The following is a 27,286-nucleotide window of genomic DNA, read 5'->3' as shown; positions in this document are numbered from 1 at the left end:
AACCGATCTGGCTCCCACCACCATGTCTCTGACTCCGTCAGACCCTCCAGGCAGCGAGACCAAAAATTCACGAGATCATTGAAACCAGTTCTTTCATCGCAAAATGCAATTCCCAAAGTCCAAAATCAATGAAATCCAAAAGGAAATGGAGGGATTTCCCGCGCGCCCAGCGGGTGAGACTCAGCGCTCCCGCGGCAGGCGGCGTGGTGTCCTTCCGCCGTCTGGGAACTAAGATGGCACCTGCCTCCCTGCTTGGCCAAAAACAGAACAACAACAAAAATACACAGAACCTGTCGCTAAATCACTATGGAGGCCTCTTTAGCAAATCGTGGTTCTCCTGAGCGAGTTTCCGTGGGCAATCGAATCCCTGTGATTAAGTAAAGAGGGATTATCTAGAACGTTTCGCCCCGCCCTCACCGAATCCATGCGCCGATCGGGTAACAGGCCGAGAGGGCCGGCGTTTCTCCAGCGCGAAAGAGAGACGTGTCTCCGCCAGCCGAGTTGGAGAGCGAGTCCCCAACTGAGGAGGACCGAGGCGAGAAGGCTTCAAGGAGGTAATTGATGGGAAGTGTCTAAAGAGATCGCTAGAGAGTCAGGGCCCGTGGAAGTGGGTTTCAGTAAGTCCTGGCTTTCTGTTCCCCTTGCATTCGCTCAGAGACCGTGTGAAATCCACCGATCTGCCTCCGGCCACACATAAACCGTGGTTCATTTGTGGAATCTTCTGTGAGATGAGATTGTTTCCACACTCCATGGTGGCCTGTGGGGTGGTTCATTTTTTTCAAAAAGGGCTTTTAAGCACCGCCCTGTGGACAGTTGTGACCACACAGTTTCTTGTAGTATAAGATGGATGGCGGAGGAGTAAGAGAATGGATTCTTGTCCCTGGTGTGAAATTCTGAGGGGGGAATACTGCCCAGTATTGGGATGAGGGATGGTAGGGTGGATGAAAATAAAACTAATTGGCTGCATTCTTTTTTCTTTTTTGCCCCCTATTTCTGAACACTGAATCTATTCCTGAGGAAAAGCAAGAGGAAATTCCTTTCGATCGGCGTCAGTTGGGCACGGACTTCTAGAAGCATTTGCCCAGAGTCCTACTGAAAAGCTCTACAGTCGGTATGGCTGAGAACCAGACAAGGGGTCGTGGCCCCGTCGCGGACAGCCCCGGAGCAGAGTCGCCGGCGTCTGCGCCAGGCCAAGACACCCGAAGGGAAAACCGCGACTCCGACCTGGAAGAGTTGCGCGTTCGCTTCAGAACGTTTAGCATCTCGGACGAATCCGACCCCATCAAGGCTCTGAGGAGGCTCCGTGAACTCTGCGGGCTGTGGCTGAGGCCGGATCTTCACACCAAGGAGGAGATGGTGGACAGGCTGGTGCTGGAGCAGTTCGTGATGTGCGTGCCGCCTGAGATCCAGGTCTTAGTCAAAAGTAGTGGTGCCGAGACTTGTAAGGATCTGGAGGAGGTGCTGAGAAAGAAGCAGAAACTGACGAAATGGGTGAGTAGGACCCGAGTGACCCTGTGAGACAGGGAACGGTGGGATGAGGGGCTGGGAGCTGGGAGATGAAGCAGAAGGATCAGAGGGCTTGGCTCTAAATCAGGGATTCCCAGAGGGGTGAGCACTTGCCTGTGGCATCACTGGAGATGTTTCTGTTGATCCTCACTTGGAGGGTGTTGGTCTTTCAAATGTCATTCCCAGGAGGTGGGCTCCTAGGGTGGGATACGCAATGAATACCTTTTTGGATCTTGTGAAGGGAGACTGATCCTATGTGAATTTTTCCTCACAGGCTGTAGTGCGTGTCCAAGGCGAGGATGTTTTGATGCCCGTCTCGGGTGTTGAGATGTTAGGATCTGAGGTCAGTGAGGGGCACAGTGAGGGAGACCGAGCCAGGGAGCCCCAGCCTACAGTCAGTGTCGTCCCTCCAGACGAGGGCCAGCAGGAAAGCCAAGATGGGCAGCATCTGCCAGGAGCCAAGGACCTGTCGAGGGGGCAGGTGAGTGTGATGTCCTGACCTCCAGTCTGGGAGCAGGTAGAAGAGGGTCGGGTAGGGGTGGCTGCAGAAGTAATTGGAAGAACTGGGCAAAGGACAGGAATGGACCCTCTGCCTCCAGGAATTCCCATGGATGCATTCCGTTCCCGGCCGTTTTCCATCCAGTGTGAGAATGAAGACATTCCATCTTTCATAGTCCTTCACCATGAAAGCTTGTGGCCCTAAGCATGAGGGCAGAGGAGTCCTGTTTCCACGGGATGGTGCTGGGTCAGTTCATCAGGCATAAGTGCACTCACAGCGGTTTCACCCATGATGGATTTCATCAGAGGCACTTAATATTGGGGGATATTGTAAACACCTTGAATTGCATAACAAGTTCCCCGTTGGAGTCATTTTCCCCCTCAGATATTGGAGTATGTCTGGAGAGAGTGGATTTTTTTGAAATGTGAATCGGGGGAGGAGATGCTACTGATTTCTCATGAATAGAGCTATATAGTATAGAATAGAGCTATGTAGTATAACAGCTATACTGCTTATCATCTTATTATACCCCAGGCCACCTTCCATGACGAAGACAAATCCAGGCAAGGTATCAACAATTGGTGAAGTCAGGAGCCCTAGAGCCAGAATCCTGTGCTTTCAGATTCAGGGCCTGGAGAATGTGAGATGAGGTGGAGAGATAGGTGCAAAGATAATTTGCAGTGCCAGCTGTGAAGTCTGGACTTTTGCCAGAGGTGGTCTGTATAGATCAAGGACAGACATGGGAATCAGAAGAGGATTGTCAATCAGGGTGATGGGAAGCAGTCAGGGCATATCTCCCAAACTGATATTCAGAAAGCTGGAGTGTGAGATCAGGGTACAAGGCGGGTGGGGAAAGAGGAGACAGAGCTTGCCGTGGGCTAAGGCAGTGGGATTGACTCTGTTTTGTTGCCCTTTGTCAGGGCCAGAAAGCTCTCCAGCCAGAGACCATTCCTGAAAGAGGTGAACTGGAGGGTCAGACGCCCTCCAAGGAGTACTTGGTGAAGGACCTGCTGGAAGACACAGGAGTGACAAGAACCCTTGCGTCTCAAGAGCCTGAACTTCTGCAGGATCATGGTGAGTATTAAAAACTTGGAGACCACAGGAAGTACTGCCTGCCTCCACTGATGTCCAGGAAGGGATACCCAGGATTTCCATCCCTTGGTGTTGTGGCATAGGAGTTGGGTCTTCAATGCCAACCTTCTCCATCGTCAACGTTCCAGAGTGTTTCATCAGCTAGACCCTTAGGTAGTTTCGATGCTGTGAAGACTGTAGCCAAGATTAGGGATGGTTCCAATCAGACTGGCACCATGGAAAATGCTCCTTGATAAATATGTTGCTGAGTCTCTTCTTTCAGAAGATTCTGGGAGGGCAGGGAGAGAGGGGAGAGTCCCTAGGAAGGAAGTGATACTTCAAATGTGGCTCTGAACCCTTTCCTCTTGTGTTCCAGAGAGAGACGTTTCCACTCCAAGTGGATCCAGACGAGGTCCTCTGAAGAATCACAGACGTAACAAAAGGAAGCGGGAGAGCAGTCCCACTTGCCAAGACGTGGGTCAAGAGGCAGCCACGTGTTTGGACCAAGGAGAGTTCTCAGGACAGCTTGGGTCCCATTCTGTTCATTCATCTGGCACCGTTGGACCCACCAGTCTTCCTGAGGGAGCAGAAACCCCGGGACGGGCACCCTCTGAATGCAAGGTGTGCAAAAAGAGCTTTCCTTGTCAATCTCAGCTTACCTTGCACCAGAGGACACACACAGGAGAGAGGCCCTTTCAATGCGACATCTGTGCCAGAGGGTTCATACAGCCTTCAGACCTGCGGGTTCACCAGCGGATCCACACTGGCGAGAAGCCCTACAGCTGTGATGTCTGCCTCAGGAAGTTCGCCCACAACTCCACGCTGCGCACTCACAAGAGGACCCACACCCAGGAGAAGCCTTTCCGCTGTGAGCAGTGTGACAGAGCTTTCGGCCACCGAGAGAACCTCAACGTTCACCGACGCATCCACTCTGGGCTCAAGCCCTACGTGTGCCCTGAGTGTCACACAGCCTTCCGTCAGCTGGGGACTTTCAAACGCCACCGGAAAATCCATTCCAGATGACTGGCTCAGGACCCAGCCCTCAGTCCAGGTCTTTTCTGTTTTAATGAGAAAATTTAGAATGATTTGTTACCTGTGTGATACAACGTGTGGATGACAGGGGAAGGGCATGGAGGATCGTGGAATCCAGGGTTCCCTCACGTGAATTAGGATATTTGAGTGAATTAGGATATTTGCGTTATGACTTATTTTTCCCTTTGGATTTTGTTTTCTACATTGCTATAGACTATAGTTTTCATTTTCATTTGTGTATTTTCAATTGGAGGAGAATTGCCTTACGATGTTAGACTCTGGTTTTCTTACATGTTTTCGCTTTGTGTTTTTCTTGTTCTTCCAATGAAGCTGTGTCTCACCGGTTATCAGTACCTCATCATCAGAGTGAGGCTACTGCTGATTGTCTTCTTGCCAGGTGGGATTTCCTTGTAAAATGGATTCTCCTAGCAGGACAGCTGGAGAAGGCAATGGCACTCCACTCCAGTGCTCTTGCCTGGAAAATCCCATGGATGGAGGAGCCTGGTGGGCTACAGTCCATGGGGTCGCTAAGAGTCAGATACGACTGAGCGACTTCACTTTCACTTTTCCCTTTCATGCATTGGAGAAGGAAATGGCAACCCACTCCAGTGTTCTTGCCTGGAGAATCCCAGTGATTGGGCAGCCTGGTGGGCTGCCATCTATGGGGCCTCACAGAGTCAGACACGACTGAAACGACTTAGCAGCAGCAGCAGGATGGCTAGATTAAATACAGGTTCACCAGTGTAATTTAAATTTCAAATAAACAAACGCATTTCTATCAAAGAGCTGTGTGTTTTCTCTTCTAAGACTTTGCTACAGTAGGTGATAGCCATGGTTTTGTCTATGTGGCCATTATTATGTTGAGATATGTTCCCTTTGTACTAGTCTAGTTTGGATACCGCTTCCTTAGGTATTTAAAAAAAGAAGGCTTCTTAAATTGATAAGTGTCATTCTTTTCCCCTGCTGCTGCTAACTGCTGCTAAGTTGCTCCAGTCATGTCTGACATTGTGTGACCCCATAGATGGCTGCCCACCAGGTCCCCTGTCCCTGGGATTCTCCAGGCAAGAACACTGGAGTGGGTTGCCATCCCTTCTCCAATGCATGAAAGGGAAAAGTGGGAGTGAAGTCGCTTGGTAGTGTCTGACTCTTAGTGACCCCATGGACTGTAGCCCACCAGGCTCCTCCATCCATGGGATATTCCTGGCAAGAGCACTGGAGTGGGGTGCCATTGCCTTCTCTTTTTCCCTACTGGTGTACAACCTCTGGTTTCTGTGATGCCTCTCTGAAATGGTTTCTTACAGTTGATCTCATCAGCTGATTTTAGACAAAAGTCTTTGATGACTTATTTCATGAGAAAAGAAACAAGATTAGGTAACCCAATTTGATTACAACCATCTGATTACAATTATTGGTCTGCTTCACAGTCTCCAAGCAGAGAGAAAAAATTCATTAGATCAGGAAAATCAATCTGTTTCCCCAAGAAATGCCATCCATGAAGTCTAAAGTAAATAAAATACATTAGAGAAAGTTTACTGCCAAACCAATATGGTGGCCTCTTTAATGGTTAGTCCTGTTGGAGTCTCCACAGGAAATGGAATCTACCCAGATTATCCAAAGTGGTTCCTTCCATGCCCTTTATCCAATCACTGGGATGATGAGGTTATGGCCAGAAATCCCTGGAGTTTCACCCAACTTTCTATAAATACAGACATTTCAGCTCCAGACACACTTTGAGAGCCAGTGCCTGACCTGAGGAGGCTGAAGGCAAGAGACCTGGAAGGGGTAAGTGATGAGTGGGCACGTCCAAGGAGGATGGCTAGAAATCAGGACACACGGGTGGGTTTCAGAAAGATGTTGCTTTCTGTTCATCTTACATTATCTGGGAGACCTTGTGACAGGAGATCTTCCTCTAACCCCACGTTAACAATGGTTAATCCATCTCTTCTTCGAGGGGAGAAGAATGTTTCCACACATATTGCTGTGAGGTGGCTCGTTTTCTTCAGGGCTTTCTGAGCGGCACCCTATGGCCATTTAAAAACTACATATATGTTTATTATTAGTTTTAAGTTTTTTAATTCCTTGATTTTGGCTGGGCTGGGTCTTCTTTGCTGTGAGGGCTTTCTCTAGTCGTAGCTAGTGGGGACTACTCTCTAGCTGAGGGGTATGGGCTTCCCATTGTGGTGGCTTCTCCCGTGGCAGAGCTGGGAGTCTACAGCTCGGGTTCAGTAGTTGCCCCTCTCAGGCTCAAGAGTTGTGGTGCACAGGCTTCGAGGCAGGCGGGGTCTTCCCATATTAGGGATCAAACCCATGTCCCCCTGCATTGGCAGGCAGATTCTTAGCCACTGGACCACCAAGGAAGCCCTATGGTCATTTCAGACCAGACAGTTTTATGAAATATTGAATGAGTCGAGCAATGGTGTCCAATATATGGGATGTAGGTGAGACAGAAGGGCGGAAAAAAATGTAAGCATTGTTTCTCTTTTTTTTTTTTGTCTGCCTAGACTGCTAACCAGTGACTTTAATGCTGAGGAGAAGCAGAGGAAATCTATTTCCATAGGCTTCAACTGGGCACCCACTTCTAGAAGCATTTGCTCAGATTCCTACTGGAAATTTCCTCCATCAATATGGCTGAGGACCAGCCATTTTTTCAGGGTTGTGGACACATCACAGACAGCCCTGGGGCAGAGTCACCGGCATCCGTGCCACCCCAAGACACACTCATGGAAGGCTCAGACTGTGACCAGGAAACCGGGCACGTCTGGTTCAGAACATTTAGCAGCTCAGAGGAGTCCAACCCGTTCGAGGATCTGAGGAGACTCCGTGAACTCTGCCATCTGTGGCTGAGGCCGGATCTTCACACCAAGGAGCAGATGATGGACAGGCTGGTGCTGGAGCAGTTCATGATCTGCATGCCCCTGGAGTGCCAGGTCCTGCTCAAAGAAAGTGAAGTGCAGAGTTGCAAAGCCCTGGAGGACGTGCTGAGAAATAAGCAGAAACCCAAGAAGTGGGTGAGTAGGACCTTAGTGATGGGTGTGGGACGAGGAGACACGTGCAGGCTTCAGGGATCACAAGATAGGACCTGCGGGTTTGGCTCTGTATCAGTGGTTCCCAAACAGGTGAGAGAAGTTCACAGTTGGGCAATTTGGGAGATACTTTTGGCTGTCTCAACTTGAAGGATGTTGACCTTTTACACCAAACGTGAGCTTCTATTCTCAATGCCATTGGGTGCCTGAAAGCTACATTCCAGGTTTATAGAGACTGATCTTGATTGATTTCTCCCCTCACAGACCATAGTCTGCATACAAGGCCAGAAATATCCCGTGCGTGATCCCGACATTGAGATGACTGAAGCCAAGGCCGGTGACATGGACTTTGAGAGAGACCCATGCGGGGAGCCCGAACCGCCCTCAAGGGTCATACCTCCAGAAGATGGCCAGGAAGGAAGCCAAGAGCTGCAGAATCTGCCAGGAGCCATGAACCTATCTAGGGAGCAGGTGAGAGAGTGGAAGCAGGTAGAAGAGACTCAGGTGGGTGTGGCTGCTGGAGGAATGGGGAGATTCCACAGAGGACAGGAATGGACCCATTGCTTCCAGGAATTCCCGTGGATGCATTCCGTTCCTAGGCATTTTTTCTAATCAGTGTGAGAATGAAGATAATCCATCTCTGTCCCTCTGCTATGAAAGCTTCTAGTCTTAGGAGTGGGAAGAAGGGAATCCTGTCTTCCTGACATGATGCTAGGTTCAATTTGCTGCAGGTAAATGCACTGACAGCTGATTTACCCAAGGCCACTTTGCCCAAGGGCATGTCATATTTCAGAATATGATCATTCCTTGCAACTGAAGGAGTGACTCGAAATTGGACTCATTTTGCCCCCCAGTAGACATTGGGCTTCCCTGGTGGCTCATATGGTGAAGAATCTGCTGACAATGCAGGAGACCTGGGTTCGATGCCTGGGTCAGGAAGATCCCCAGGAGAAGGGAATGGCTACCCACTCTAGTGTTCTTGCCTGGAGAATCCCATGAACAGAGGAACCTGGACACTATAGTCCATGGGTTTGCAGAGAGTCAGACACGACTGAGCGACTAACACTTTCCCTTTCAGACATTGAAGAATGAATGGAAGACAGTTGATTTGTTCAAATAATGTTGGGTATAGGCAGGGGATGCTATTGACTTGCATGGAGTAGAGACCAAGAATTGTGGTCGTCATCTTCCTATCTAACCACCATCGCAAAGATGCATCCAGGCAAAGTCTCCAACAGTGATGGAGTCAAGAGAGCTGGACCTAGAGTTCTTTACTTCCAGAGTCAAGGGCAGGCAGGAGTGGGTATGATTTGGAGAGACCTATGCATAGAGAAGTCAGAGTGCCAACTGTGATGTCCTGATTGGATTGCAAGATAGTCTGTATAGATCCAGGACAGCCTTGAGTATCAGGAGATGATTATCAGTCAGGGTGATGGGGTGGACCAGAAGAAGTCAGGGCATATCCCCTACAATGACATGAAGAAAGTTGGAGTCTTAGATCAAGATACGAGGAAGAATGGGAAACAGGAAACAGTTTTCCATGGACTAGGGTAAATGGCTTTGACTCTGCTTGTTTGTCCCTTGTCAGGACCAGAGAGCTCTCCCGCCAGAGACTGTTCCTGAAACAGGTGAGCTGGAGGGTCAGACGCCCAGGGAGAACTTGGAGAAGGACCTGCTGGAAGACAGGGGAGAGAAAAAACCCTTCAGTCTCAACAACCTGAACTTCTAAAGGGTCCTGGTGAGTATTCAAAACCGTGGAATTCAGCAGAGTTAGTGACTCCCTCCTATGGTGGCATGGGGCTGGGTGGCCAGCATCGCCATGCTTGGATGGGTGGGGTGGAGATCATTGTCCAGTGCCAACCTTCTCCATCATCAACGTTCCACTGTCCCACAGTCCAAGCTCTTAGCTTGGTTGCTTGATGGGAACTTCTCAGCCAACATCAGGTTTCCAGTGAGGCCAGCAGCACAGAAAATGTTCCTTGTTAAATGTGGTTCTGAATTTCTTTCAGGGGATTCTGGGAGCATAGAGAGACAGAAGAATCCTCAAGAAGAAACTGATATTTAAAATGTGTCTCCTGAACCCTTTCTTCCTGTGTTCCAGAGGGAGACGTTTCCACTACGAGTGGATCCAGACGAGGTCCTCTAAAGAATCGCAGACATGTCAAAAGGAAACGGGACAGCAGTCCCACTTGCCAAGACGTGCGTCAAGAAGCAGCCACGTGTTTGGACCCAGGAGAGTTCTCAGGACAGCGTGGGTCCCATTTGTTGGTGCATCTGGCACCGTGGGACCCACCAGTCTTCCTGAGGGAGCAGAAACCCCCACGGGCACCCTCTGAATGCAGGGTGTGCCAAAAGAGCTTTCCTTTTCAATCTCAGCTTACCGTGCACCAGAGGACACACACAGGAGAGAGGCCCTTTCAGTGCGACATCTGTGCCAAAGTGTTCATACAGCTTTCATATCTGCAGGTTCACCAGCAGATCCACACTGACAAGAAGCCCTACAGCTGTGATCTCTGCCTCAAGAAGTTCACCCAGGACTCCACGCTGTGCGCTCACAAGAGGACCCACACCCAGGAGAAGCCTTTCCGCTGTGAGCAGTGTGAGAGCTTTCGGCCACCGAGGGAACCTCAGTGTTCACCGACGCACCCACTCTGGGCTCAAGCCCTACGTGTGCCCCGAGTGTCACAGAGCCTTCCGTCAGCTCGGGACTTTCAAACGCCACTGGAAAATCCATTCCAGATGACTGGCTCGGGACCCTGCCCTCCGGTCCAAGTGCCTTCTGCTCCGAGAAGGAAATTCGGGATTATTTGTCACTTATGTGATACAAAGAAAGGGTGACATGTGAAGAACTTACGATCATACTGGAACCCGATGGGGTTCCATTCACAGGAATTAGGTGTAAATTCTTTCCCTTCAGAATTTGTTTTCTACTTTAGTGTAGCCTGTGTTTTTGTGATAAGTTTTGGCTTTGTGTTGTTCTTCTTTCAGTGAATGCAGGTCTCATTAGTTTCTTCTTTGTGAAACTGAGGTCACTGCTGATTGTCCCCCCATTAGGGAAGATTTCATCGTAAAATAGGATGCTCCTAGCAGAGTGTCTAGATGAAAAAGAGGGTCACCAGTGAAATTTAAATTTCAAATAAACAAAGACATTTCTGTCAAATCAGTGTCCTGTGTATTTCCCCTTCCAAGATTTTCTTCTTTATTTTTTAACTTTACTATCTTATATTGTTTTTGCCATGTATCAACATGAATCTGCCACAGGTATACACATGTTCCCCATCCTGAACCCTCCTCCCTCCTCCCTCCCTGTCCCATCCCTCTGGGTCGTCCCAGTGCACCAGCCCCAAGCATCCAGTATCGTGCATCGAACCTGGACTGGCGACTCGTTTCATACATGATATTATACATGTGTCAGTGCCATTCTCCCAAATCATCCCACCCTATCCCCCCAAATTTTTATATGGAGTAGATGATAGCAGCGGTTTGCTACATGCCATTATTATGTGGAAATATCGACCCTCTGTAAGGCTTCCCCAGTGGCTCAGCGGTAAACAATCCACCTGCAGCCTAGAAGACCCAGGTTCGATCCCTTCATCAGGAAGATCCCCTGGAGAAGGGAATGGTAACCCACTCCAGTATTTTGCCTGGAGAATGCCGTGGACAGAGGAGCCTGGCAGGCTATGGTCTGTTGGGTTGCAAAGAGTCGGACATGACTGAAGCGACTGAGCACCCACTCGAGCATTTAAAGTAACTATTCTTTCGGAATTATGAACTCTTAGGTAATGTAGTATTAATAACCATTTGAACACTGAGATTCTAGGGTGTCTGTGCTTGAAAAGATTCTTCAAGGTAGCACTCTTTCATCCCACCTGGCTCTCCTCCAGCAGAAATGAAGAGAGGTCAGAATGGAGAAAAAAAGTATTTCTTTTCAAAGAATCAGCGTTTTCTTCTATTAATTAGCCTGGGAATTTGTTGGGGGCGGCAAACTCAAGGATGATATTGTAATAGATATTGGTGTCTGGCTGCTTGCACTTAAAAGCCAATACAGAGGCCAGGTTGGGGGAAAGGAAAGTTAGCTTTATTCTGGATGCCAGCAACTGTTGAAAGTGAAAGTGAAGTCGCTCAGTCATGTCCAACTCTTTGTGACCCCGTGGACTGTAGCCTACCAGGCTCCACCGTCCATGGCATTTTCCAGGCAAGAGTACTGGACTGGGTTGGCATTTGCTTCTCCAACAACTGTGGAGGGCGGGGCACTGTGGCCACTGCTGAGTTTTCCAAATTTGCTGACTTATTGAGTGCAACACTTTCACAGCATCATGTCTGAGGATTTGAAATAGCTCAACTGGAATTCCATCACCTCCACTACCTTTGTTCATAGTGATTCTTCCTAAGGCCCTCTTGACTTCACATTCCAGGATGTCTGGCTCTAGGTAAGTGATCACACGTTCGGGATTATCTGGGTCTTGAAGATCTTTTTTATATAGTTCTGTATATTCTTGCCTGGCATAGGAAATGGCAACCCACTCCAGTGTTCTTGCCTGGAGAATCCCATGGACAGAGAAGCCTGGTAGGCTGCAGTCCATGGAGTCGCACAGAGTCAGACACGACTGAAGGGACTTGACAGGCAGCAGGCAGTATATTCTTGTCACCTCTTCTTAATATCTTCTCCTTCTCTTGGGTCCATACCATTTCTGTCCTTTATTGTGCCCATCCTTGCATGAAATCTTCCCTTGGCAAATCCAAATCCTTTCTCACACCCGTAGAGGGCACCGCTCCTCATACACTCTACCTTCTCCTCCACTCCCCAGCCACCTTGCACACCTGACCACACCAAGCCCAACTGGCTTTGGGGTCTGGTTTGTAGGGTTTTCCTCTGCTGTCTGGAAAGTCCTTCCCCCGACACCCTCAGGCTGTCTTCCGATCTCCACACCATCAGTGGTTCTTTGGAGATGGACAGGCCTGGCTATTGCTTTATCACCCGGCATCTCACTCCATCACCACGTTTCCTCAATAGCAGTTTCTCAGCCTCGGTATGTATTTTATTGTTTAAATCCATGAATTCTGGCTGTGCTGGGTCGTTGTTGCTGCTCAGGGCGCAGGGCTCCTCTCCAGTCGCGGGGCACAGGCTTCTCACTGCAGTGACCTCTCTTGTGTGGAGCCCGGGCTCTCGGGGCTCTGGGCTTTAGGAGTGGCGGCTCCCAGGCTCGGTGGTTGTGTTGCGTGGCCTTAGTTGCTCCTGAGCGCTGGGACCTTCTCGGGTCAGGGATGGAACTCTTGTCCTCTCATTGGCAGGCACAGCCTTTACCTCCAAGCCCCGGGGGAAGCCCTGTTATTCAGTTTTCTTAACTAGTACTTAACTGCGTCTGTGTTTTGAAGTCTTATTCATATTTCATCGTATTAATTTCTTGTGTTGATTCTTCGATAATGGTTCTAATACCCCTGTTTCTGAAGAGACCCAGGCTTTATATTCTATATTGCTTCTTTGAATTAGTTACCTCCATCTTGGGCCTGTAAGTTAACATCCTTTGAGATAGAAGGAGGTGACAGAGGATGAGATGGTTGGATCGCATCACCGACTCAATGGACACGAGTTTGAGCAAAGTCCTGGGAGATAGTGAAGGACAGGGAAGCCTGGCGTGCTGCAGTGCATGGGGTTGCAAAGTGAAAGAAAGTGAAGTGGCTCTTTGTGACCCCATGGACTGTAGCCCACCAGGTTCCTCCGTCCATGGGATTCTCCAGGCAAGAATACTGCAGTGGGTTGCCATTCCCTTCTCCAGGGGATCTTCCCAACCCAGGGAGCAAACCCACATCTCTTGCCTTGGCAGGTGGATTCTTCACCACTGAGCCTCCTGGGAAACCATGAGAGAAGCTGACACAATTCTGAGAATTGACCCAAGAAATGAAAACAAATGGACCCTGGACCTGAAGGTTAACTGTATTGACAACAATCAAGATGACACTGATCAGACCAGTGATGACCAGTTTCAAGATGATTGTCAGAGCTGACTGCGCTGTTTCTGCCTGTAGCCCCCGCCCTCCATCTATAAAAGCTGTTGCTCATTAATTGTCTGGGGTGGGAAGTGGAGGGAGTCAGTTCTTCCTCTTCCTTGTTTGAGAAGGAAATGGCAACCCAGTCCAGTAGTCTTGCCTGGAAAATGCCACGTATGGAGGAGCCTGGTAGGCTACAGTCCACAGGGTCGCACAGAGTTAGACATGACTGAGCGACTTCAGTTTCAACAGTTGCTGGCATCCACAATAATGCTAGCTTTCCTTTCCCCCAACCTGGCCTCTGTATTGGCTTTTAAGTGGAGCAGCCAGACACCAATATCTATTATAATATCATTCTTGAGTTTGCCGCCCCCAGCAAATTCCCAGGCTAATTAATAGAAGAAAATGCTGATTCTTTAAAAAGAAATACTTTATTATCTCCATTCTGCTCCAAATGACCTCTCTTCATTTCTGCTGGAGGAGACCCAGGTGGGATGAAAGAGTGCTACCTTGAAGAATCTTTTCAAGCTGAGACACCCTAGAATCTCAGTGTTCAAATGGGCATTAATACTACATTACCTAAGAGTTCATAATTCCAAAAGAATACAGTTACTTTAAATGCTCAAGTCGGTACTCAGTAGCTTCAGCCATGTCCAACTCGTTGCAACCCGACAGACCATAGCCTGCCAGGCTCCTCTGTCCATGGGATTCTCCAGGCAAGAATACTGGAGTGGGTTGCCATTGCCTTCTCCAAGGGATCTTCCCCACCCAGGGATCGAACATGGTTCTCCTGCATTGCAGGCAGATTCTTTACCATCTGAGCCACCAGAAAAGCCCCAAAATAAATACATAAAATAAAATATAATTTATATTTCAACTGTATTTCAATCGAAAAAGAGAGAGAGAAGACAAAGAAATACACTCTGTATTAGTAAGTTCTATATCTGTGGATTCAACCAATGGTAGATTGCAAAAAAAAAAACCAAAACACCCCACTCCATTACTCTTGCCTGGAAAATCCCATGGATGGAGGAGCCTGGTAGGCTGCAGTCCATGGGGTCACTAAGAGTCGGACACGACTGAGCAACTCCACTTTTACTTTTCACTTTCATGCATTGGAGAAGGAAATGGCAACCCACTCCAGTGTTCTTGCCTGGAGAATCCCAGGGATGGGAGGAGCCTGGTGGGCTGCTGTCTATGGGGTTGCACAGAGTTGGACACGACTGAAGCGACTTAGCAGCAGCAGATTGGAAAAAAAACCCAAACAATTCTTCCAGTGCTTCAGATTTTCTTCCTGAGATTTTAATTTCACGATCTCGGTCTCAGTAGAGGGTGACAACACAGGGTTTCAGAAAGAGCCAGAGGGGCAAAGGTTTGCAGCAGAAGTCTGGGGACATCTAGGAACCCAGGCATCTTCCTCCTTGAGGACTTTCTGGCCGAGCACGCCTGGATCTGTGCAAGAGAAAGAGGTCAGTTTGAATGGTTCCATTCCCCACCGCTACCCCAGCCAGGTTCTGAGTGTTGCGGTGACCCAAGCGAGGAACCTCTCTTCGGTTCATCTCAGTTTTGACAACCCTCTCGAGGACAGAGAGCTCCTCCTCTCTGCCCTTGCTTCTTCTGCCCTCTCCTATTCGTCTACCCGCCTACTTTCCTCTTGCACTCCCATTTGGAGATGGTACATGGTGATGCTGGGGAGCGTTTTCAAGAGCCAGAGTGTAGCCGAGTTTGCAGTGGGAAGCAGTGAATCAGAAGGTGTCCCCTGTCTGGGGTTAGTAGTCCTCCACCAGATACTTGTTAAAGCACGTCCCAAAATAAGGTTGGGATCGAAGGAGGTGGAATTGAGGTAAAAAATCTAACTTGAGAACGGCAGGCAAAGCTGGGGCTTGATCGTTGGCTTTGTCTGTGGTCGGCTGGCTCAGTGGTATGTGAGCCTGCACTTGGTTAATTTAGTTCATTCATTTCACAGATGTTTACCGAGCACCCACCATGTACCATCCATTGCCCTAGGCGGTAAGAAAGACGGAGAAGGTCTCTCCACTCTCACAAAGCTTAGATTTTCCTGGAAGGAGACAGAGTATAAGTAGGTAAAACTATGAAGGAGGGAGAATCATATCGTGGTAAATGCTGCTAGTAAGTGGGTTTCCCTGGTGGCTCAGATGGTAAAGAATCTGCCTGCAATGTGGGACAGAGAGAAATAGATTAATGTCAGATCAAACGGGCAGGTGACCATTATATGGAAGAGGTGATGACTAAGCTGGTTTCTGAATGACACGAAGGATCTAGCCACGCAAAACTCTAGAAACAGAACTTCCTAGAGAATTCCCTGGACACCCAGTGGTTAGGACTTGGTTCTTTCACTGCCGTGGTTCAATCCCTGCTCGGGGAACTAAGATCCCACCCGCAAGGAGCAAAGCACAGTCGAAAATTTAAAAAAGGAACAGAGCTTTCTAGATTGAAGCAAGACTGGGTGCCAAGATCCTAGAGTGAACAGACCCAGTGTTTCAAGAAACTGAGAAACCAAAGCTGGGACAGATCATGTTTGAGTATGAGTGTGCGCATGCCCACTCAGTCGCGTCTGACTCTGCAACCCCATGGACTGTAGCCCACTAGGCTCCTCTGTCCATGGGATTCTTCCACGAGAACACTGGAGTAGGTTGCCATGCCTTCCTCCAGGGGATCTTCCCCACCCAGGGATCGAACCCGAGTCTCTTACATCTCCTGCACCGGCAGGTGGATTCTTTACAACTCACACCACCTGGGAAGCCTTTGAGGATGAGTACAGAGTTCAGACTTTATAAGTTGGAAATAAAGATCTTATTTATTTTACTTAAAAAAAGATATTTATCAATCTGGCTGTGCTGGGTCTTAGTTGCAGCATGTGGGATCTTCAGTGCTGTGTCAAATGGAAAGTCGCTCAGCCCGACTCTTTGTGACCCCATGGACTATTCTCCAGGCCAGAGCACTGGAGTGGGTAGCCTTTCCCTTCTCCAGGGGATCTGCCCAACCCAGCGATCGAACCCAGGTCTCCCCCATTGCAGGTGGATTCTTTACCAACTGAGCTGTCAGGGAAGCCTTCACTGCTGTGGACAGGATTTTTTTTTTTAGTTGCAGCATGCAAACTCTTAATTGCAGCACTTGGGATCTAGTTCCCTGAACAGGGATCGAACCAGGGGCCACTGCATTAGGAGCTTGGAGTCTCAGCGACTGGGCCACCAGGGAAGTCCCCAGATCTTATTTAGGAAAGAGGTCAAGCTGGAGTGAACCTCGAGGTCAGAGGGAGGGTTTGAGGTTCACATCTCAGCTGGAGCTAAACTGGAGGGTGATACTGGGGGAGGGGGCCAAGGTGCGGGCGTGGGGTCATAGCTGGAAAAGGGCCAGAGTGTCAGGAAATGCCAGGGGCTGTTTGAAATTAGAGGGGGACAGGAAGCTGAGCACGTGAGGTTGGGGCTAGGGCCTGTGGCTATAGGTGTGGGTCCCGTGGGTGAGCCCAGGGTCCTTCCCGCCTCCCCGAGCCTCCCAGCCCCGCTCCCCCGGCCCCACCTCTCATATTTCCCCAGGTTTACCTCCGGTCTCTGCTTTGGCAGCAGTCTCTCCCAGACTCCTGGAGGCCAGCAGAGACTGGGAGTAGGGGAGGCCATCTAGGAAGAGAGACACAAGTCAGTAAGCCTTTGGGGTTTTCGGTTTGGGGCTGTGCGCTGTGTGGGGTTTTTTTTATTATTATTCTGTCTTTATTTTTGGGGCTGTGCTGGGTCTTCATTGCTGCGAGGGTTTTTTCTGGTTGTGCCGAATGGGGGCCACTTTTCCTTGCGGTGCAGGGGCTCCTCTTGTTGCGGAGCTTGGGCTTCGTGGCTCCGTGGCACGTGGGGTCTCCCCGGATAGAGGACAGAACGTGTGTCCTCTGCGTTGGAGGGCGGATTCTTAACTAGGGCAGCGCTGGTTTTACTTCCTTGATTTCCTTGGAATCATACACTACTTAGCAGTTCTCATCCAGGGGCCAACGCCCCCTACTTCCTCCCCAGCCTCTCACCCCCTTCGCCGGGGATATTTGGCAATTTCCAGACACATTGTTGGTTGTCACGACTTGGAGGAACTACCACCATCTAATGAATGGAGACCCGTTGTTGCTGTTCACTCAGTTGTGTCTGACTCTTTGCGACCCCATGGACTGCAGCACGCCAGGATTCCCTGTCCATCATCAACTCCCAGAGCTTGCTCAAACTCGTGTCCATCATGTTGGCAATGCCATCCAACCCTCTCATGCTCTGTCGTCCCCTTCTCCCGCCTTCAATCCTTCCCAGCATCAGGGTCTTTTTAAATGAGTCAGCTCTTCGCATCAGGCGGCCAAAGTATTGGAGCTTCAGCTTCAGCATCAGTCCTTCCAATGAATATTCAGGACTGATCTCCTTTAGGATGGACTGGTTGGATCTCCCTTCAGCCCAAGGGATTCTCAAGAGTCTTTTCCAACACCACAGTTGAAAAGCATCCATTCGTAAACATCCCCTGACACACAAGAGGTCCAGACCCAAATGTAAACAGTGCCAAGGTTGAGAAACTCGGCCCGAGATACAGTTAAGTGCCCATATCTGGTAGGTGGTGATGAAGAGCATGTTCCCTTCAGGTCGCCCTGGGCCTTCTTGTGTCTACCCACGTGTCCCGAGGCCACATGCCCCCAGGGTTCTCTCCCTTGAGAGGCCAAAGGGGGAGAGGGGATTCTCAGAGATGGTACCCAGCCCGGCGCGACAAGGAGGTAAACAGGATCGGGGCTGAGCAAAGAGGAAGTGGATGGGGGGCCCTGCAAGGAGATACTTAGAACCACCGACACTCACCTGGCTCTCACCATCCACCAGACCCTCTGCTAGGAATTTTCCATGCAGTCTCACTGACCACACTACAGAATTGTGAGGAGGCTTCATAACACCGTTTTAGGCGTTTGAAACAAACAGCATCCCTCGTGTTCAGTCGCTCAGTCGTGTCCAACTCTGTGCGACCCCATGGACCGTAGCCCGCCAGGCTCCTCTGTCCATGGGATTCTCCAGGCAAGAACACTGGAGTGGGTTGCCATATCCTCTTCCAGGGGATCTTCCCGACCCAGGGATCGAACCCGTGTCTCTTATGTCTCCTGCGTGGGCAGGTAGGTTCCCAGGGAAGCCCCAGTCAGTCTCCCAGGCTCCCCCAACGCGTGAATGTCAGAGCAAAGGAGGGAGCCCACACACAGAGGTTATCAAAACCAGAGCCGGAAGGTGGGGCAGAGTGAGGGGGTGGGGTGGGCCCTCCTTTTCCTGCGTTTACTCACCAATGGCTCTCCACAGGTCTAGGATCCCCAGGGTTGTCTTTTCCTTCTGGCCTCTGTCCGCCCTCGGGGGGGGGGGGCGCGGGGAGCACTGCAAGGGGCGGGGAAGCAAGACCAGGAGGACACACAGCCCGTGGTCCCGGAGCACTGCTCAGCGGGCGAGGGGACGGAGCACGGGCTGACCGGGCGGGGGGAGCGGCTCTGAGAGACAGACACCTGCCCGGTTACCCACCCCCAACCCTGTGCTGGGGGAGACTCCTGAGAGCCCCTTGGACTGCAAGGTCAAACCAGTCCACCCTAAAGGAGACCAACCCCGAATATTCACTGGAAGGATTGATGCGGAAGCTGAAGTTCCAATACTTTGGCCACCTGATGTGAAGAACTGACTCATGTGAAAAGACCCTGATGCTGGGAAAGACTGAAGGCAGGAGGAGAAGGGACCACAGAGGATGGGATGGTTGGATGGCATCACCGACGCGATGGACATGAGTTGAGTAAACTCCGGGAGTTGGTGATGGACAGGGAGGCCTGGCGTGCTGCAGTCCTTGGGGTTGCAAAGAGTCAGACACGACTGAGTGACTGAAGGACAAACAACCCGTAGGTGGCAGAACTGGGGCTTGAGCCCACCCTTGTCTGCAGCAAAACCTCTGCATCGTTTCCACCACACTTCCTGGTGCCTGACCGACTGCACTGTCCACAGAGCACATCTCCAGGTGTCCAGCAAGCGCCCACTGAAGATGCGGGGAGGGGGGTCGGTAGAGGGGACGGGGGATCATGGCAGGAAGTGCTCCGGTCTGTCTGACCCTCACGCAGTGTGGGGACGGCGTTGCGCCCACTGTCAGGGGCTGGGAGCCGAGGCGTGGAGGCTGCACACCCGCCCCTGGGGGCAGAGCCAGGACTTGAAGCCAGCACTCTGGCTCTGGGATCCCGGCGCACATCACTTCCCTAGACTAATACCCAAGACCAGTCTGGAAATCAAGCCCATGGATTTTGGGGGCCGGGGGCTGTAGGGCTGGGAGTTTCGGGTTGCAAACACACGGCTCACAGGCGCCCGGCAGGGATGAAGGGTCACTCACCGGGACCCAGGAGGTAGCCGGCACTGTTGAGGGTCCAGCCTCCTCGCCCCTAGATAGAGACGAGAGAGACAAAGCTCAGAGAGATGGGAAGTGCAGTCCGCACGGCTGGGAGGACCTGGGTCAGCACGACGCCCTCCGCAGCTCAGTCACCACTCTGTAAAGTCGTTTGGCTTAATCTGTGTTTCCCCAGTGGCTCAGCGGTAAAGAACCTGCCTGCAGTGCAGGAAGCTAAGAGTCGCAGGTTCAATCTCTGTGTCGGGAAGATCACAGGTTCAATCCCTGGGTCAGGAAGATCCTCTGGAGGAGGGCACTGGAGGAGGGCATGGCAACCCACTCCAGGATTCTTGTCTGGAGAATCCCACAGACAGAGGAGTCTGGCAGGCTACAGTCCATGGGGTCGCAAAGAGTCAGACACGACTGAATGACTAAAACTATTGTGGGCTTACTGTATGCCAGCGTGGGTTCTGAGGACTGATGTAGGGAGTCCAGTGCAAAATGAAGATACAGGGCCCCTCCAGGTGACTCTCCTGCTTGCTACAGCACTGAAAGTTTACATTGTTGGGAAGCTCTGCCTTGGAAGGCAGCTTTGGGCATCTCTGGGCCAACGCTAGTCATTAGGGTGTTTTTGCTTTGGATAAGCTGAGCCCTGACCCCTTTGTATTCCATCTGTGATCTGTTCTAACCCATCCCCCACCCCCACCCTGGACCAGGGTGATGAATTCAGTCTTTCTTATTTAAGAAAAAAAAAAAATTTTTTTTTTAATTTTTGGCTGCACCATGTGGCCTGTGGGATCTTAGTTCCCAGACCAGGGATCAAACCGGCACCCCCTGCATTGGAAACACAGAGTCTTAACCACTGGACCGCCAGGGACGTCCCTCTTGCCCAGCCAGGAAAGCTAGAGCTCCCTTCCCGGGAGGGCGGTGACAGGTGTGCAGTGACAGGCGGGTCTGGCCCCGCGGACGGGGGCAGAGGCTGGAGTCTCGGCCAGGCCGAGGAGGACCGCAAGAAGGAGCAGGCGGACGGACAGAGCATCTCAGGGCCGGAAGGCTGGGCGCTGCGGGACGCTGCGGAGAAAGGGCAGGGGGGTTATTTGCTTATTTTGCAGCTTGATTGAGGTACAACTGATACGAAAAAAAAAGAAAACCACGAAACATGTTTAAAGAATGCCTCTTGGTGAGTGTGGACATGACCCTTCACCAGTAATGCCATCATGGCAATAGATGTATCCTCCACCTTCAGAAATTTCTGTGGGGTTTTTTTTCCCCCTCAAAATTTATATATTTTTTCCCAAAGATCTCTCGTGGTAAATGTCACATTGCACTTGAAAATATGTGGTTTATTTTCAAATATCTTTTGATACTGATGTCTAGCATAATTCCACAGGGATAGGAGCACAGACTGTGTGATTTCAATACTTTCACACCATGAAATTTCTGCACCTTGTTTTATGTCCCTGGATGTGTTCCAGTGTCTCCTGGTTTATACTCTATGGGAACTTGAATACCATTTGTATCCTGCTGTTGTGTGAAAATTGTATAAATCTTAATTATGTTGAATTGGTTCATAGTGCTTTTCAAGTCTACTATATCCTTCTACTTCTCTGTCTATTCATCCTATTAATTTTTGACAATTTGATATTGAAACTCCAACTAAAAATCTTGTCTATTTAAAAAAAATGTAATTACACTGGAACTATATGTAACCTAGTTCTGTATTTTCCAAGTGTCCTGTAAAATGTGTGATCGTACTTTCATAATTTAAAAAATAAAAATTAAAAAAACTTTTATTTTTAAATTTTTAATTGGAGGATAATTGCTTTACAATGTTGCATTGGTTTCTGCAATACAGCAACATGAATCAGCCATGGGCACGCACATGTCGTCTCCCTCTTGACCCTCCCTCCCATCCCACCCCTCTAGGTTGTCACAGAGCACTGGGTTGAGCTTCTGTGGGGTTTTTTTCTTTTTTAAGATGCCACACGTAAGTGGGTCTGAGGCTCTGATGGCTCAGACGTAAAGTGTCTGCCTGCAATGTGGGAGACCCAGGTTCGATCCCTGGGTCAGACAGATCCCTGGAGAAGGAAATGGCAACCCATTCCATACTCTTGCCTGGAAAAATCTCATAGACAGGGGAGTCCATGGGGTCAGTCCATGGGGTCGTGAAGAGTCGGACACAACTGAGCGACTTCACTTTCACTTTTCATTTAAGTGGGCTTCCCTGGTAGCTCAGATGGTAGAGAATCTGCCTGAAATTTGAGAGACGTGGGTTCGATCCTTAGGTTGGAAAGATCCCTTGGAGAAGGGGATGGGTACTCACTCCAGTATTCTTACCTGGAGAATCCCACGGATAGAGGAGCCTGGCACGCTACAGCCCTTGGGGTTGCAAAGAGTCGGACACAACTGAGCAACTAACACACACTTCACTTCACATGTAAGTGAAACCATACAGCACTTATCTTTCCCTGTCTCTTAATATACTGTAAAGTGCAGGATAGCCTGTTGTTAACTGAAGGTTCAGCTCTACATTTTCGGTCATAAATATATAAACAAGAATTAAAACGAACACTTCTGAATTTTTTAAGTTTATGTGGAGCACATTTCTTTAAGTAGAATGAGAGTTGGTGGAGGGAGAATCCCAAAGTACGTAACAGGATATTCAGTACATAGAATGTAAGTGTGTGTGCAAGTGTGACAGGTGCAGTCATGTGTGAGTCTTGCACTACACAGTCCATGGATTTCTCCAGGCCAGAATCCTGGAGTGGGTAGCCTTTCCCTTCTCCAGGGGATCTTCCCAACCCAGGGATCAAACCCAGGTCTCCCACATTGCAGGTGTATTGTTTGCCAGCTGAGCCACAAGGCAAGCCCAAGAATACTGGAGTGGGTAGCCTATCCCCTTCTCCAGCATATCTTCCCGACCCAGGAATCGAACCAGGGTCTCCTGCATTGCAGGGGGACTCTTAACCAACTTAGCTATCAGGGAAGCCCTGATACATAGTACATAGTACATAGTACATAGTACATAGAATATGCCTCTCCAAACCCCGCAGTGCATGAGTGACCCAAGTTTCAGAACCAGAGAGGCCTGAATTGAGAGAGTAAGACTGACAAAGATACACTCCACCACGTGTAAAATAGATAGCTAGTGGGGAGCTGCTGTATAACACAGGGGGCTCAAGCCAGGGCTCTGTGATGTCCTAGAAGGGAAGAATAGGGGGGAGGCGGTGGGAGGAAGGCTCAAGACTCTTTGCGACCCCAAGGACTGCAGCCCACCAGGCTCCACTCTCCATGGGGTTTTCCGGTAAGAATGCCAAAGTGGGTAGCCACTCCATTCTCCAGGGGGTCTTCCCGACCCAGGGATTGAACCCAGGTCTCCTGCATTGCAGGCGGATTCTTTACCGTCTGAGCCACCAGGGAAGCCCCAGATAGCTAGTGGGAAGCTCAGCTTGGTGGTCTATGATGACCTTCTTCTTGGAGGGGTGGGATGGGAGGAAGGCTCAAGAGGGAGACGATCTATGTACACATATAGCTGACTCCCGTCACCGCACAGCAGAAACCAACACAACCTTGCAAAGCACTCATCCTCCAAATAAAAACCAGGGCCACAGACCACCACCGTGCCTCCCCCATTCACTCTCTGACCCGCCCCCAGCCCTGGAACGCCGCCTCCTCACTGGCCCCAGCCCCTGTCCCGGACCTCCCAGCCCCCTCCCTGCCTCACTTGTGCCCCTCCCCCCCCTCCCCTTCTCCGCATCCTCTCCCGCCTGCATCTCCATCCTCCCAGGACCAGCCTCCCCGCCTCGGTCTCACCTCGCTGGAGTGGGCAGACCCCGCCACCTTTCTCCTGTCGGCCGGTCTGGGTCCCAGCTCCCGAGAGACTCCAGCTTTTATGCCCGAGGAGGAGAGGCGGGCGGAGGGAAGCCGGAGGAGACTAGACCGGGAGAGGGCGTGGGGGGAGAAAGGCGGAGCGGAGTGCCCGCCCACAGGAGGGGTTTCTCAAGTCAGGACAAGGTTGCTTCCCGGAAGGAAGATTTCTCTGCCCGTTTCCCCCGCAGACCCCGCAACCCGAGGTGTTTGCTCCGCATTTATCCAAGGACCCCCAGCCCACCTCCGCCCGGTGTCGGCGTTGGTGGGGAGGGGGCGGTGGACGGGGCTTGGGGAGGCGGGGTATTCTAGGTTCTCTGCACGCCCTTGACTTCTCTCCACCTGCCCAGGGCACCCGGGCCACCTGTTTCCGTGTTTGTGGAGCGTCTCTCCTCGCCACACACCGGGAAATAAGCTCGTTGCGGGCCGGGGGTGGCGGGGCCGGGGGATGGGGGCGGTCACGTCCTGCTTGCTCCCGAGTCGCCAGCACGCGGCGCTAGCCAAGCGGGCCCCCTTCGGCCGCGCTCGGAGGCTATTCCGCGCGTCCTGACCCGAGAGGGCGCTTCCGCATCCACTGGGTGGAGGCCAAGGATGCTGCATCCTCCGGGGCAGAGCACAGCCCCCACCCCCAGCAAAGAACCACTGGACCTCCAGTGTCCGTAGTACAAGGATGGGAAACCCTGCGGCAACCCCTAAAACGGTCCCCAGAACCGAACAAAAGTTGCTGGATGAACAAATGAAGAGTGTGTGTGTATGTGTGTGTGTGTGTGTGCTTGGTCTCTCTCCCGCTCCGTTTCGCTTCCTCCGTTCATCTGTCTGTTCCTTTCTCTGCCTCTGGGCCCCGGGACAGCAGCAGTTTTCCAGAGGAAAGACCCCGGAATCAAAGGGAAGGGGGCCCGGCCCGCTGGCTCTTCTCCCGGGCTTTCGACCGTCCTGGGGTCCTCGCGGGACTCGATGTCCTGGCTCTGAGATGAAGAGCCCGGGTTCAGCCTGGACTCGGGGGTCTTTGCTCCAGGTCCTCATCTCTACCCCAGCCCTACCACCCCCACTGCAGACCTTTCTGGACTGCCATGCCCGTCTGCCTCGCTTTTAAGAGGCTCAGGCTTTACCGACTGAGCTAGCCGGGAGACCACTCCCGCCTGCCTCAACCTTAAAAGCAAGACCCCCCAGCGCGGAGGAGGGTGAGAAACAGCATCCCGGACACCCCGTGCGCGCCTCCCCCGGGTGGCTCCCTCTCGGCTTCCTTCCCTTCTCATCTGGGGGAAGGGGGTGGTGTTCCGATTGGGAGAAGGTGACAAGGAGGTGTAAATGGCTCTGCTGGGAAAGAGCGGGAGCGGGGGAGGCTGTCGAGAATAAACCGGCTGATCTGAACCTGGCGGAGCCGCTTCTCTGCGTGACCAGTGCCGTGAAAAGTGAAGCCATGGGGTCTGCATCTCACGCAAACAAACAAACAAACACAACAACAAACAACGGATGATGTGGGGGACATGTCACTTTACATTTCTGTGACACAGCTGGACTTCTGTGGATGTGTGTATATGTGTGGACATCCATGCATCTGTGCAGATATCTAGCTAGGTTGCTACCTAGCGTATCTCCTATAAGAGCTATACCTCCTTTGAGTACTCCCTAAGTAGCAGTTGTTGTTCAGTCGCTAAGTTGTGTCCGGACTCTTTGCGACCCGACCCCATCGACTGTAGCCTGCCGGGCTCCTCTGTCCATGGGATTCTCCAGGCAAGAAGACTGGAGTGGGTTGTCATGCCCTCTTCCAGGGGATCTTCCCGACCCAGGGAGCGAACCCATGTCTCTTGGGTCTCCTGCATTGGCAGGCGAATTCTTTACCACCGAGCCACCTGGGAAGGCTTTTCTCATATAGGTTAACACAGAATTCCTTGGTTTTTTTGCGACAGTTTTCGGAAGCATGTCTCTGTACAGATAAGGCTCTGAATATGGATTTGCATATATACATATATCTCTCCAAGTGAAAGTCGCTCAGTCGTGTCTGACTCGGACTGAGGTCCATGCAATTCTCCAGGCCAGAATACTGGAGTGGGCAGCCATTCCCTTCTCCAGGGGATCTTCCAAACCCAGGGATGGAACCCAGGTCTCCCGCATTGCAGGCGGATTCTTTACTGGCTGAGCCACCAGGGAAGACTGTATCTCTCCATCTCTTCCTTTAAACAGCCCCCAAGCCCTAAGGTGAAGTCGCTCAGTCGTGTCCGGCTCTGCGACCCCACGGAGTGTAGCCTACCAGGCTCTTCCATCCATGGGAGTACTTCCATCCAGGCAAGAGTACTGGAGTGGGTTGCCATTTCCTTCTCCAAGCCCTGATACTGCTGCTGCTAAGTCGCTTCAGTCGTGTCCGACTCTGTGCGACCCCAGAGATGGCAGCCCACCAGGTTCCCCCGTCCCTGGGATTCTCCAGGCAAGAACACTGGAGTGGGTTGCCATTTCCTTCTCCAATTCATGCAAGTGAAAAGTGAAAGTGAAGTCGCTCAGTCGTGTCCGACTCTTAGCGACCCCATGGACTGCAGCCCACCAGGCTCCTCCGTCCATGGGATTTTTCAGGCAAGAGTACTGGAGTGGGGTGCCATTGCCTTCTGCGGTAGGAGTTGTTATATCCCCCTGCCACCACGAGGGGGAGCCAAGCCCAGGACGATCCGGCACCTCCCAGAGTTTCCTGCGTCCCTTTGTTACTGTTTGGTGGATGTGTTCAGAATACCTCCCGTTATGAGCTACGAAATCTAAAAAGAGAAGAAAAATATTACAATAGACCTACTTACAAAACCAGAAGTACACTCACAGATGTGGAACACAAAAGTACGGTTAGCAGGGGGCAGGGGAGGAGGGATAAGTTAGGAGACTGGGCCTGACATATACGCACTGCGATATATAACATAGGTTAACTAGTAAGGACCCGCTGTACAGCACGGGAAGCTCTGCTCAATACTCTGCAACGGCCTATATGGGAGAAGAGTCCTAAAAAACAGTGGCTATGTGTATATGCATGGGCTTCCCGGGTGGCTCAGAGGTAAAGAACACGCCTGCCAATGCAGGAGACACAGGTTCGATCCCTGGTCGGGAAGATGCCCTGGAGGAGGGAATGGCAACCCACCCCAGTCTTCTTGTCTGGAGAATTCGCTGGGCAGAGGAGCCTGGCGGGCTACAGTCCACGGCGTCGCAGAGAGTCGGACACGACTGAGCGACTCAACAGCACCAATGTGTATATATATAACCGGCACACTTTGCTGCACGCCTGACACCAACACAGCGCTGTAAATCAACTCTACTCCAGTGAAATTAATTTTAACAAAAATAAAGAACTCTCTGCATGAGATCTCTCCTCTTGAAAAACCTTGAGGACTCCAGTCGGGGGTTCAGCAGACGTCTAGAACATCCTCATCTAGCGTCACTGAGTGCCTTCTCCCCCCGCGCGCGTGCGCGCGCTCACACACACACACACACACACACACACACACACACACGGCATGCGTGAGAAATCAGCCAAGGGGGGAAACCGGGACGTTCACAAACACGTGGCGATTAGCCAGCCCACCGTGAACCACCACGGGGTCAAGGAAGAGGTGGTGGGTGAAGTCAGGAAACACCCTGAGTTAGGCTGGCTGACTCAGACCTCCGCCAAGGCTTCCTCAGAGATTACAGCTCCCTCCCCCACGGTCACAGTTAAATTTTCATGAGTCGGGTGGAGGGGGCTTACAATGCCAAGGCTGACGACAGCGACTGGCCCTCAGTGCTTTTATCCGGGGGGTGGCAGAGTATGCCAACCCCCTAAGGATGCCATGTTGGTATATTGATCACTCTGAGCCTAAGCACCTGGGGAAAAAACACAAAAACATCAGGGAGAGACTTCCTCCCCCCCCCCCACCCTCCACACACACACACACACTACACACACTTTTACTTCTGCTGGGAACACTTA

The 27,286-nt window shown here is 51.1% G+C and overlaps 1 protein-coding gene, 1 long non-coding RNA gene and 1 pseudogene across 2 annotated transcripts; 2 read left to right on the top strand and 1 right to left on the bottom strand.

Moving 5' to 3' along the window:
- The first annotated feature begins 1,042 nt into the window (after positions 1-1,042).
- Positions 1,043-4,881, top strand: LOC129632236 (zinc finger and SCAN domain-containing protein 5B-like). Its single transcript, XM_055553731.1, has 4 exons — positions 1,043-1,491; positions 1,781-1,987; positions 2,926-3,079; positions 3,453-4,881. The coding sequence occupies exons 1-4, from the start codon at positions 1,114-1,116 to the stop codon at positions 4,097-4,099; spliced, it is 1,386 nt and encodes a 461-aa protein (XP_055409706.1). The 5' UTR covers positions 1,043-1,113; the 3' UTR covers positions 4,100-4,881.
- An 852-nt stretch (positions 4,882-5,733) lies between these two features.
- On the top strand, positions 5,734-10,291 carry LOC129632317 (zinc finger and SCAN domain-containing protein 5B-like; annotated as a pseudogene).
- Positions 10,292-14,004: 3,713 nt separating this feature from the next.
- LOC129631527 (uncharacterized) lies at positions 14,005-23,450 on the bottom strand. Its single transcript, XR_008704069.1, has 4 exons — positions 23,293-23,450; positions 19,486-19,534; positions 16,683-16,757; positions 14,005-14,571 (listed from the first exon to the last, which is right to left on the bottom strand). It is a non-coding gene; the product is annotated as an uncharacterized LOC129631527 (long non-coding RNA).
- Between the last annotated feature and the right edge of the window lie 3,836 nt (positions 23,451-27,286).

Source organism: Bubalus kerabau, chromosome 17 (assembly GCF_029407905.1).
Source record: "Bubalus kerabau isolate K-KA32 ecotype Philippines breed swamp buffalo chromosome 17, PCC_UOA_SB_1v2, whole genome shotgun sequence".
NCBI lineage: Eukaryota > Metazoa > Chordata > Mammalia > Artiodactyla > Bovidae > Bubalus > Bubalus kerabau.
Note: the sequence above shows the minus strand (reverse complement) of the source record. Positions and strands in the feature narration are given on the sequence as shown.

Coding starts and splice junctions, on each gene's coding strand:
- LOC129632236 (XM_055553731.1), top strand. CDS start 1,114: ATGGCTGAGAACCAGACAAGGGGTCGTGGCCCCGTCGCGGACAGCCCC. Junction 1,988..2,925: donor AGGACCTGTCGAGGGGGCAG/GTGAGTGTGATG, acceptor GCCCTTTGTCAG/GGCCAGAAAGCTCTCCAGCC. Junction 3,080..3,452: donor TGAACTTCTGCAGGATCATG/GTGAGTATTAAA, acceptor CTTGTGTTCCAG/AGAGAGACGTTTCCACTCCA.